This window comes from Trichechus manatus, unplaced genomic scaffold, assembly GCF_000243295.1.
Source record: "Trichechus manatus latirostris isolate Lorelei unplaced genomic scaffold, TriManLat1.0 scaffold00053, whole genome shotgun sequence".
Taxonomy (NCBI): domain Eukaryota; kingdom Metazoa; phylum Chordata; class Mammalia; order Sirenia; family Trichechidae; genus Trichechus; species Trichechus manatus.
In genome coordinates this window covers 8,446,822-8,458,610 of record NW_004443989.1, presented here as the reverse complement: position 1 = coordinate 8,458,610, position 11,789 = coordinate 8,446,822, and the positions used below count along the sequence as shown (strand labels likewise).

The 11,789-nt window shown below is 47.5% G+C and overlaps 1 protein-coding gene across 6 annotated transcripts in view; it reads right to left on the bottom strand.

Annotated features, from left to right (window-relative positions):
- KIAA0513 (KIAA0513 ortholog) overlaps positions 1–11,789 on the bottom strand; it is a 78,381-nt gene that overhangs the window by 5,108 nt on the left and 61,484 nt on the right. For 2 of the 6 annotated variants that reach the window (XM_023732548.1, XM_023732549.1), the window contains exons 7-11: positions 11,038–11,078; positions 10,396–10,474; positions 6,052–6,129; positions 897–977; positions 173–267 (exon numbers count right to left, since the gene is read on the bottom strand). In XM_023732548.1, the coding sequence (XP_023588316.1) occupies positions 173–267; positions 897–977; positions 6,052–6,129; positions 10,396–10,474; positions 11,038–11,078 (374 nt within the window). Of the gene's footprint in view, positions 1–172; positions 268–896; positions 978–2,320; positions 2,440–3,366; positions 4,169–4,804; positions 4,835–5,946; positions 6,130–10,395; positions 10,475–11,037; positions 11,079–11,789 lie in introns of those variants that run through there. The other 4 variants (XM_023732551.1, XR_002824346.1, XM_023732550.1 and 1 more) reach the window with 4 other exon arrangements.

The window sequence follows — 11,789 nt, the reverse complement described above, 5'->3', positions numbered from 1 at the left end:
CTGGTACTGGTAGGGAAAGAGAGGAGGAGTAATCAGGACCAACTAAATAGTTTAACGTCACATTTACAGTTAAAAGAGGTGTATTGCTTTGAGCAGGGTGGGAAACTGCAGGATGCAGAGCACTTGTCCCTAAAACTCTAGCCTGCCTGTCTCTGGTCACCAGAACTCTCACCTTCGTCCAGGTTCCCGATCACGGCCTGCTTCTTCAGAAAGTCATTGCACAGCTTCTTGTTCAGTCCGAAAGCCAGCATGTTGTGTATGAATGTGCTGGGGGAAAAACACCCATGAGCCACTGCCCTCCTGCCTCCCAGGGAGAGGGGACACAGGAAGCTGGGCCCTTGCCTCCAGGATGCCCAACATGCAGCTGCCCGAAATTGTTAGCAACAAATAAAAATAAATCGTTACCAAATTAGCCAGCCAACAACTCTCAGTGCGAAACCACCCGCCACCAGGTGCTGTGTTAGAAGTCTGCATTAATTAGGAGCTGGAATTGAGGCCAAATGTAATTAAGTATATGGTTCTGAGCAGCTTCAGAATAAACACATTGTGACTGGTGACATCGTGTCACCAATGTGTTCCATTACAAGGGACAGCTGACACAGAAAGTCTGGATGGAGTGAGACCTCCCTGTACTTGAGACTCCTGTGCCAGAGACACAGGTGGAAGGTGGCCTCACTCCCTATTCCCCCATGTATGCCACCCATGCCCCCATGTAAGCCACACAGGAAATTCCATCAGGTGGCCCACAACCCACAAAACCTAGGCATTGATTGTGGTGCCTCAACGCTGCCTGCCAGAATTCTAATTCTGAATAGGGCAGTCCTGTGATGCTCAGTGAGGTGTGAGGCCTGCCCAGGAAGGAGTTCAGGGCTGGCTGCGGCCTCACCGGCCCTTACCCCAGCTGTCCAAAGGCGATATTCTCATTGAACCGCAGGCTGTCATCACGCTCCTCCTGGGTCATGTGGCACCACTTCTCCCTGCAGGCACAGGAGCAAAAGGACAGGGGCGTTCAGGGAATGCCACTTGCGCTCACCACTCACCCTGGCCCGATCCACAGGTGCAAAGCATTGACCCAGAAAGGGGGGTTCATTGTGCTTTTACACAAAGCCACGAGAACTCATCTGACGTTTTGTCCAAAGGGCCCGAATACAGATTATTTCATTCTTTCTAAGATGTGGAGATCCAAACGCTAACACGCTCTCCACTGACCTGGAGAGGATGTGTACTTGGAGTCTGCCAAAACATTCTTTAGGAAACAACACCATCACCCATGTCCTTATCTCTGGGTTAAAGGATGGGAGGTCATGGCCCCACTTCACAGAGGTGAAGCCTCCAGAGAGCAAAGGAACTTGCCCAGGGCATACAGTGACTGGGGGTAGAGAACCTGGGAGAAGGTTCTCAGCCTCGCACCTGCGTCTCCAGGCCTTGCTGGCTCTTCGGTGTGGTCTGACTATATGGCCACATGCTGCATCCTTGGGCCCAGCTGCAGGGCCGAGGAGGCCCAGGAGCCAGGGGAGGCCAGAAGGGCTCTGCCGGCCACATTTCCCTTCTATCAAGCAGAGGATTCTGCCTTCACCCTTCTCACAGCCTTCTCTGTTGATGCCTACTGTCCACCCCACCACCCCAGCCCTGATAACATGGGTGAAACCCACACTCTTCATGTTAGGCCTCTCTGAACAGGTACTCCGGGTCTGCCTCAGAGACTCTAGAACAGAGTGCTGAAACCCCACCGAGAAATTAATGGTGTCTGTGGGCGACGTCATGATTGAAGGCCCTAGTAGGGAGACTTTCTGAAGAACTAATTTGACTTTATGTTTGTGGTGGAGAGACACTAAAGAGCAGAAGATTTGTGGTGGGGAGAGTGCTCGGTGGAGCATGCACCTTTCACAGGCTTAGAGGGAGCAGTGTGAATTCTCAGCATTTCCACGAGGAGAGATAATGCTGCCCTGAGTTATAGCGCCTCCTCCATCAGCTCACTGCAGTGGACCAGCTCGAATGTGAATGCTTTCTCCTCCTAGTCCCAAGTGCAAATATGGACTTTCCCCACTCCTGCACCTTCCTTGGTGTAATGACAAGCACCCGGTCCCCTTGGAACCCAAACGACACTGTGTCTATGCACAGGAGCAGTACAGACACTGAAGCTCATTTTAGCACATTACCCCCTAAAAATAAAACTCTGTATGGGTGAGGCTGACTGAAAAACAGTTAAGAGAAAGATAAAAGAAAAGCGACAGAAGAGAGAGTATGAGGGAGTTGGGGGTTGGGCATAATGGAGAAGCCAGAGGAAGAGAAACAAAACAAAAGAACATAAATTCTTAACTCATCTCCAACCTCCTGGCCCACAGGATGTCACTGGTGCTGCTGCAGTTTAGCAGGGGGGGACCACAGGACATCAGGGGTGTAACAGTGGTAGGGGGCATCACTGTCAGTCTTATCATGCTGAGACATAATAACACACAAAAATACCAAGAATGTATTTCCAGGTGCTTTGCTGAGTCCCATTCCATTTTCCCGTCCCATCCTCTTCCCCCACATTCACCCTTAGGATTGTGCAGGCACACACATTCCTGCACCTCCTGCACAACCCCAGACCATGGGGGAGTAGCCCCCTCAGTGGTGTGTAGTAGCCCGGCCCCCACCACTCCTGGCTCTGGTGAGGAAGCGATTCTCTTTCTTGCTTTGGCCAGAACTCCTATTGGGACATTTACCCTGACCTCTGGAGAAAGAGGTTGAGGGTCATTATCAATTAGCAGAGTCCAGCGATGCCTACAATTAAATCAGTTCCTTAAATCTGAGTTCAACATCCAATACCGTTCAAGGTCTAATACCATACAGTGAAACGAGCATGAGTCTAAAGCGTCAGAGTGGAAATGTGGAAGTGACCAACAGCTTGCTGAAAGGGAAACCTGACAGAGATTTCATGAAATGGCATCTTGTTGTCAGCAGGCGTTACCCAAAAAGAGAAATAATGTTGGAGGCACGAGCTTGACTGGGGACCTGGGTTCACTCACTCTTCCCCACCCCACTCCCACGAATGCCAAAGGAATACTTGCCCCTCTCTTTGGGTGAGGCTCGGGGGCACTTGTGGGTGTCTCGGGACAGGTCAGAGATGTGGAGACTGCCTGGGACCAGGTGCCATCAGGTGACTTCTGCTCTCAGGATAGGAGGCCCATGAAGCCAAGAAGGCTGGCTGGCTGTTCTCTTGGCAGGCCCAGGACAGCTCCCCGGATAGCTCCCCCTCCCGTCAGCAGCACCCATCAGCCCAGAAGAGAGGCTTATTCCTCTTTGGGCCAAGGCTAGCTGTGCTAAGAAGCTTTGTTCCTGGAAGACTGGTTAATCCCAGTATCACCCTGTGGGGACTTTGGGTTTTTTTTTTGTTTGTTTTTTGTTTTAAAAAGGAGGTATTTATTATACCTAAATGCTTCTTTTAAGACCATACCCATGAAGCGGCTACATAAGAAGGAACAATAAGCACTACAAATACATCACTGATTACAGGAGGCATGTTTCATGAAACTGTCACTGAAAAAAAAAATCATTGTATTAGAAACTATAATTTGAATTGGCAGGTCTCTAACTCTAAAAATAGATTACAAAGGCTATCTAACAAAAACAAAGCTTAACCAATTAGGAGGATAAGCTAAGATTCTCTAACAACAGTGCAGAATTAACTTCTTCCCTCACTTAGAAGAGAACTCCTTTGACTGGTGGACAGGTTTTTCTGCTTCTTTGAAGAACAGACATTTGTGAAGAACGAGCCCCTGGTAACCATGTCCACGGCACACTAGGCTGGGGAGAAGCCACCTCTTTTGCTAACATTAGCTAAAGAGATGTGGTGGGCCTGCGCCTGCCCCACTAACATGTGAGAACCCGAAACTACTTAGAAAAGATTCACTTTGGGCAGTTCTTCCTTGTCCCGTATTAATGTTCAGTGGCCTCAGGAAGACTATAGAGGAACTTTGTGCATGTGTGGGGTGAGGAGGTAGTTAGAAAGTCGCTTTTACAAGACGTTATGATATATTATATATATTTTTAATAAAGTTGGAGTTCTTTTCCAGTTTCCTTTATTCATTTACCAAGTCTTTAACTCTAAACATTAGTGATTCTAAAATACCTGGACATGCAATGTTCTCCCCACTTCAGTCACATCCTCCAGAGTTTACTTGGTCTATATGGGCAAACACATCACCACATATGATTCTGAAGCCCCCACTCTCAGGGCATGACCTCCCTCCACCCCCAGGGCAGTCAGACCTCACTGTGGGCTCACAGGAAACAACTCCATTCTAGGGCCTTGTCTTGAAAGGCCCCCACCTACCCCGCTGCCACAAATCCCATATCACCACATGACTGGAAGAAAGGGAACAGCCAACCTCCCTCTGGCCCCATCGCCCCATCACTGCGGCTCCCCTGACCGAGTGTGAGATCACAGAGGCTGAGGCCTAGCTGAGAGATCGCTTGGGAGGGGTGGAGTGGCTGGTTGAGAGCCTGACTTGCTCAAACCTGAAGCAGACTCCCTGCTGTCATGCACTCTCCCTCTCTGAATCGTCCTGTGCTTCGCATTAGATCCAGGAGTCATACGTGATCTCTGACTATTTCCAGGTGCTCTGGCCTTGGGGTGCTCCCACCCTGCCACAGCCACTGCAACGGACCCCCAGGGACACCAGCACCGCCAGATGCACCGGATGCCCGTGCTTGGGCTCTGCCCTCTGCATTGGCTCCCACACACTGCCCCCACCCGCTGTGGCCCTCGAGTGACCCCACGGCACTGTAAAATGGAACGAAGTCACGGGGACACACACACCTCTTCTCCTCCTCCTCTCCAGCCTTCCCTCTGGAGCGGCAGCAGAAACAGGTAAACAAAGAACATGTCAAAGTCATGCAAGATATGTGGATGGAAAAGAGAACAGGTGAAAGGGCAAGAGCATCATAGGTAGGGAGAGAGAGAGACAGAGGGAGACAGGTATCTGAAATAAATTCACTTCGAAGAGGTGTGAAAACTAAACAACAAGAGCAAAACCCCACTGGCCTGTAAGCATCTGAGCATTTCCGGGATTTTTTTCTTTTTATCCTGAAGAGTATACCATTCTCTCTCTAGAGTCCTTTGGGATAGAATCTCAGCGTCTTTCCCACCCGGAGACCTCATCCCCAAGAGGGCATTAATTGCCCCCCAAAAGAAAGTTCACTTAAGACACTCCCAAATGTTGGCATCCTAAGGTTTTTATGCAAAAGGCAGTCATCTGCTTTCTCTCCTGTCAGGGAGAAAGATGAAGGGATCTCCCATGTTGGAGGAGGGGCTTCATTTTATTACTGGGGAAACTGAGGCTCTGTGAGGTTCAGAGACTCTTCAAAGTCACATGGTAGGCAGGGCCAAGAAGGGGACCCAGGGTCGCTGGAGACTGCGGCTCCTTTACTCGCTGCCGCTTGACACAGTGGAGGGCGTCTTCTCTTCTGTGGCCAGAAAGAGAACCAAGAATCCGCCCACGGGCATTAATGCCAACCCTTCTCTGCCGCTACATACTTTTTAGAGGGCTTACAAAGGGGTATTCTCATGTGGCCAAGTGACCCCTAGTGAGGCTGGTGAGGCTGGAAAGACTGTGGACAAACTGAAAGGAGCAGCAGCATTTCCACTGCAATTCCCTCTAAAACAAAGTCTGGGTGGCCGCCAGCACTGCCCCCCCACCCTGCCCCTACCACAGGTTCTGCTGCAGGGTCTACCTCAGGGTTCTGACTTCACACACCGCTTAAGCAAGGGGTCTGGGGTTCCTGGTGGCTCATTCAGTGGGACTATGCATTTTCCAGGAGGGTCAGGCCAAGTCATGCCAGTGCCCAGGACAGAAAGCGCTCATGCAAGCGATTCCCCCAACCACCAAGCTGCGCGTTCCCAGGACCCTCAGGCAGCTTGCAGGGCGCCAGGGCTAAGAGAGGTTGAAGGAAAATAGGTACACATCAACTCAGCCATTCTTCTGCTTCCTCTTCAGAAACAGGAAAATAGAGACACTCCCCGGTCCTCTTTCCTGAGGCCAAGCAGACCAGACACTTGGCTCCTACCTGGTGGTGGGAGACCGCTTTCTCCTCTCACAGTGGACAGCATCGAAAAAGGCGGCATTCCAGAACCTCAGGGTATGCCTACAGACAGAGGCAGGAAAGACACAGGTCTCAGGCCCACATCTGCATGAACTTGTAAACGAGTGAGCACGAGGCTTTACCCTAAATACAGGTGGCTCCCTGGGGCTCCAAGCACAGGGTCAGTCCTAGCATCTGCATGTCTCCCTTAGGAGAGAAGGTGAAACTGGGGTAGAAAAGCATAACTTCAGCTGAAATGTAGCATAAGGATGATGAGGGAGCTGGTAAACCTTGGGATCACTGGGCTGGAACTGTAGGATGCAGAGGTAGGTGCTTTCCACCTCTCCGTTCAGTTGAGACTTCCAAGAGGAAGCAGAGGGTATGGGAGACCTGCTTTTCCAGAATAGGGTCTGATAATCATAAATGAGATTGGCAGGGACACACCTTGTGCAGAGAGAACAAACAACTTTACAGGAATATACACGTAAAGACAAATTCTTCTTAAAGATCAGGGGATGGCAAACTATGGCCTGCAGACCAAATCTGGCACACTGCGTTTCTGTAAATAATGTTTCATTGGGACACATGCACATTCATTTACACATTGTCTATGGCTGCTTTGCAGCTACTTCAGCAGAGTTGAGAGACCATATAGCCCACCAAGCCTAAAATATCTAGTCTCTGGCTCTCTACAGAAAAGGTTTGCCGGCCCCTGTTCAGATGATAAGACAAAGGCAAAGCCAAGGGCCCGAGAAGCCAGGCTAAATCATTCGACACTTGGGCGGGGTTGGCTTTTCTCTTCTCTCTATTTCTACTTGAGCCTGGCCTGGTTCAAGTGCTATGTCCTTCTCAGAGTCTTCCTGACAGCTCCCTGAACTCCTGAGGCCCTTCCTGGCCACACTGTTCACATGGCCCCCTCTCTCATATGGGAAATTCTACTACAGCTGGACTGGGACCTGCAAGGCAGAGACCGCGTCTAATACCCCTTTGGATCCTAGGTGTGGGTACAGTGCCTTACTTGTGAGCAAACACATATTAAAATACAGTGATGTGAGGCTTCAGAGTTATGAAACCACCACAGATGATCACCTGCAGAGCAGGACAGTGCACAAAATTCACCTGACCACTGGCCTCTCACTTCAGCCATGACTTCATGTTTTTATATATGTAACAGCTGTACCGAGTGCCTTAGTTACCTGGTGCTGCTATAACAGAAACACCACACGTGGGTGGCTTTAACAAACAGAAATTTATTTTCTCACAGTTTAGGAGGCCAGAAGTCTGAATTCAGGGCACTGGTTCTAGGGGAAGCCTTTCTGTCTCTGTCAGCTCTGGGGGAAGGTCCTTGTCTCTTCAGCTTGTTTCCTGGTTCCTTGAAGAACTCCATGTGGCTTGGCATCTCTTTCCCATGTCTGCTTCTTTCACTTGCTTGTTTCATCTCTTTATATCTCAAAAGATACTGACTCAAAACACACCCTACACTAATCCTGTCTCATTAACATACCAAAGACACCCACTCCCAAACGGGATAACCATAGGCATAGAGGGAGACACAGTTCATTCCATAACATTCCACTCTTTGGCCCCCCAAAATTCATGTCCTTGCCACATACAAAACATATTCACCCCATCACATCACCTCAAAAGTTTTAAATCAACTCCAAATCTAAATTCCACCCTAGATCAAAATTCATCTTCATCTGTGAACCTGTGAAATCTAGAATACAAGTTACCTGCTTCCAAAGTACAACAGTGGGACAGGCACAAGGCAGACATTTCCATTACAAATGGGAGAAATTGGAAGGAAAGAAGGGATAATGGGCACAAGAAAGTCTAAAACCCAATAGAACAATTTACAGTAGCTCTCAAGCCTTGAAAATAATCCTTTGTTCTTTGAGACCATCTGGGCAATGGCCCCGCCCTCCAGACTGTGGGTGTTGGCCACTTCCTCTGGATTCTGGGTAGAGGCCCCTCTGCCCTGGGCTTCAGCCCCACCTTCTAGGCCCTCTGGGATGGCAACTCTGCTCCCTCGGCTTTGGGTGGCCCCATTCTCCTAGTCCATCTGAGTGGTGACCCTATCCCCTTGGCACCAGTAGGCCCCATTCTTCTGCCCCTTCGGCATGGGACCCTCACCCCTTCAGCTTTGGGTGGTGGATCCATCTCCCTGGCACACCTTAACGGTAGCCCCACACTCTGGAACCAAGATGATGAAGATCCAACTCTTTGAAACCTAGGAAGCTGTGGTCCCACACTTTGAGACCCAAGAGACCATGGCCCCACGCTTTAAACCAAGAAGATCCCGTTTTCCATGCTGCTTCCAACAGTTCTGCTGATCTCCAAGCTGCTCCAGGGATGATCCTTTTCTTTTCTTGGAGGACAACAGATTTAGCTCCTTTGACCTGTTTTCTGCCTTTAGAATTCCAAGAGGCAGACAACATTCTTTCTTTTCGTTCAGTCTGAACTGATTGGTTTTCTGCTGTGGTAGTTGGTTAGATCCATATCCTTGGTGAACATTCTAGAACACAAGTCCTTAGTTGAACAACAGAATTTTCCAAATCTTTAAGTTCTGTTTTCATTTTGCACAGTTCATTTTTAAGTTCATCTCTTTCCTCTGGCATTTCACTACAAGTGGCAAGGAGAAACCACATGGCCCCTTTAAGATCTTGCTTAGAAATCTCATCAGCCAGATATCCAATTCATCACTTACAAGTTCTACCTTCCACTAAACATTTGAACATAATTTAGACAACTTCTTTGCCACTGCATAAAAAACATTGCCCTTTCTCCATTGTCCAATCACATGTTCATCGTTTTCTTTTAAAGTCTCACCAGAAGCATATTTAACGTCCACATTTCTAGCAAAATTCTGTTGCTGGTGCCATATATATTCTCTAAGATGATAAAACTTTCTCCACAGCTCTGCTCACTTCCTTTGAACCCTCACCAGAATTGCCTTTGATGTCCATACTTCTATCAACTGTCTCTTCAAGGCAATCTAGGCTTTTACTATTAGACACCTTAAAACTCTTCTAGCCTCCACCCATTACCCAATTCCAAAACCACTTCCACACTGTAGGTATTTGTTAGAGCAGCACCTCACTTTTCTGGTACCAAACTGTGTTAGTTATCTAGTGCTGCTATAACAGAAATACCACAAGATAATGGCTTTAACCAGCAGAAATCGATTTTCTCACAGTTTAGGAAGCTTGAAGTCCAAATTCAGGGCGCAGGCTCTAGGAGAAGACTTTCTCTCTGTCAGCTCTGGAGGAAGGTCCTTGTCTCTTCTGAGCTTCTGCTCCTGGGCAATATCCATGTGGCTTGGCATCTCTCTTCCCCTATCTCTGTGTCTTTGGCTTGCTTGTTTAATCTCTTTTATATCTCAAAGGACGCTGACTCAAGAACACCCTATACTAATCCTGTCTCATTAACATAACAAAGATAACTCATTCCCAAATGGGATTATAACCACAGGTACAGAGGTTAGGATTTACAACACATATTTTGGGGGGACACAATTTAATCAATAACACTGAGGTATAATTCACATACTATAGAACTCACCCTTTAAAAGCGTACAATTCAGTAGTTTTTAGTACACTCACAATGTTGTGTGACCATCACCACTCTCTAATTCCAGAACATTTTCATCACCCCAAAAGACAACCCCGTACTCATTAGCAATCACTCTTCAATTCCCTGCCTCCACTCCCAGCCCCTGGAAACCATTAATCTACTTTCTGTCTCTATGGGTTTGCTATTCTGGATATGTCCTATCAATGGAATCATACAATATGTGGCTATTTGTGTCTGGCTTATTTCACTCTGATAATGTTTTAATGTTTTTAAGATTCTTCTATGTTATAGCATGTATCAGAACTTATTCCTTTTATGGCCAAATAATATTCCAAATAATAATCAATTGATGGACATTTCAGTTGTTTCTACTTTTAGGTTATTGTCAATAACGCTGCTATGAACATTAGTGTACAAGTTTTTGTGTGGACATGTGTTTTGATTTCTCTTGGGTATATACCTAGGAGTGAAATTGCTGAGTCATATGGTAACTCTATGTTTAGTCTTTTGAGGAACTGCCAGTCTGTTTTCCACAGTGGCTGTACCATTTTACAATCCCACCAGCAGCATGGGAATGTTCCAATTTCCCACATCCTTGTCAACACTTGTTATTTGTCATTTATTTTTAGTCATCCTAGTGGGTATGAATAACCTTCATTTTTATGGAAACAGAAGAGCTAGGAAGTGATCCTGGGGGAAAGTGGTTGCCGCCCTATAGGCAAGATGGTGATGGAGAAGCTACAGGCCAGGGCTTACCAGATGGGCTGCTGCTTCAGGTGCGTGTATAGGTAGATCTTCTCCCCCTTCTTTTCCTCCTCTGGGCTATACACAGTCACTGTGGGATGAGGAAGAAAGACTGACAGGGGCTCTGATGTGTACCCACATGTCAGTAAACCCTACAACCAGAGCCTCCTGGTGGTCATTTCTTCTTCCACAAATCAGAGCAAAGGTCATAAAAACATGTCATTCCACACAGCTTCTCTGCCTCACAGAGAGTAATGATACTGCTTATCAACTGTCAATAAGGGTCTCTTCCAAGGATGGGTCTATGGGGTGGCTGACCTCCCACCCCAGTAATGCTTGCCTAGAAATGTGGCTCTTCCACAGAAATACAGGAAGAAAATATAGGCCATTGGAGCTAGAAAACAACTCAGGAATCACCTAAGGCAGCATCCACATGCCACAGAGAGGAAAGTAAAGCTCAAAGGCACTCGCTGTCTTGTGTTAACACTGCTATTTAACAGTGGGCTGGTTAAGACCCCTATGGGGGGCTCAGTTATAAGGACCCAGCAGAGCTCTGCTGTGGCTGTTAAGTGCATCTACAGGGAACAGCAATGCCCCTCCTCTTTGGACCCCAAGAACACGGAGCAGGTATTTGCAGGTGAGGACCCCACTCACCTGTCTTCTGCTGCTTCTCCTTGGGTTTGTTGTCATCTTCCCTGAGGGAGAGAAACCACAGCGATGACAAGTCTGACCCACGCCAATGAGCTCAATCTGCATTTTCTCAAGTCCAAGAAACCCTGTTTACATTTCTGAGACGCGATCATGTCTTACAGGCTATGTGTACATTTAATGCAGTTTTCTCTGAAAAATCTGTATTAGATGGATGTGACACCTATCAATGGCCAATGTGTAGAATTTGAGACATGTTTCGGCTGTTTTTTTTTTTTTTTTTTTTTTGGCATTTCAACCCTTGTTACGTGTACAATTTGGTGACATTAATTATGTTCACCATGTTGTGCAATCATTACCACTATCCATTACCTTTTCTTTTTTTTTTTTATCACTTTTAACAGAAACTCAGTGCCCCTTAAGCAGTAACTCTCCATTTCCCTCTCCCTTAAGCCCCTGGTAACCACTAATCTACTCTGGTCTCTATGTTTCTGCCTATTCTGGATATTTCATATAAGTGGGATCATATACTATTTGTCCTTTTGTGCCTGGCTTATTTCACTCAGCATCGTGTTATTCAGGTATTTAGGCTTCTTTATGCCATTTTCTCTGAATCCAAACTGTACAGCCCAGAGGAGGCATAAGTCAAGTCACCCAGCTGTAACCAAACCACTGGTGGTGACAGACAGGGTCATGGTGACACACACAGGACTCCCTGGAGCTGAGAGCCCTGTCTGGCTGACACCTCTCCCTTTCTT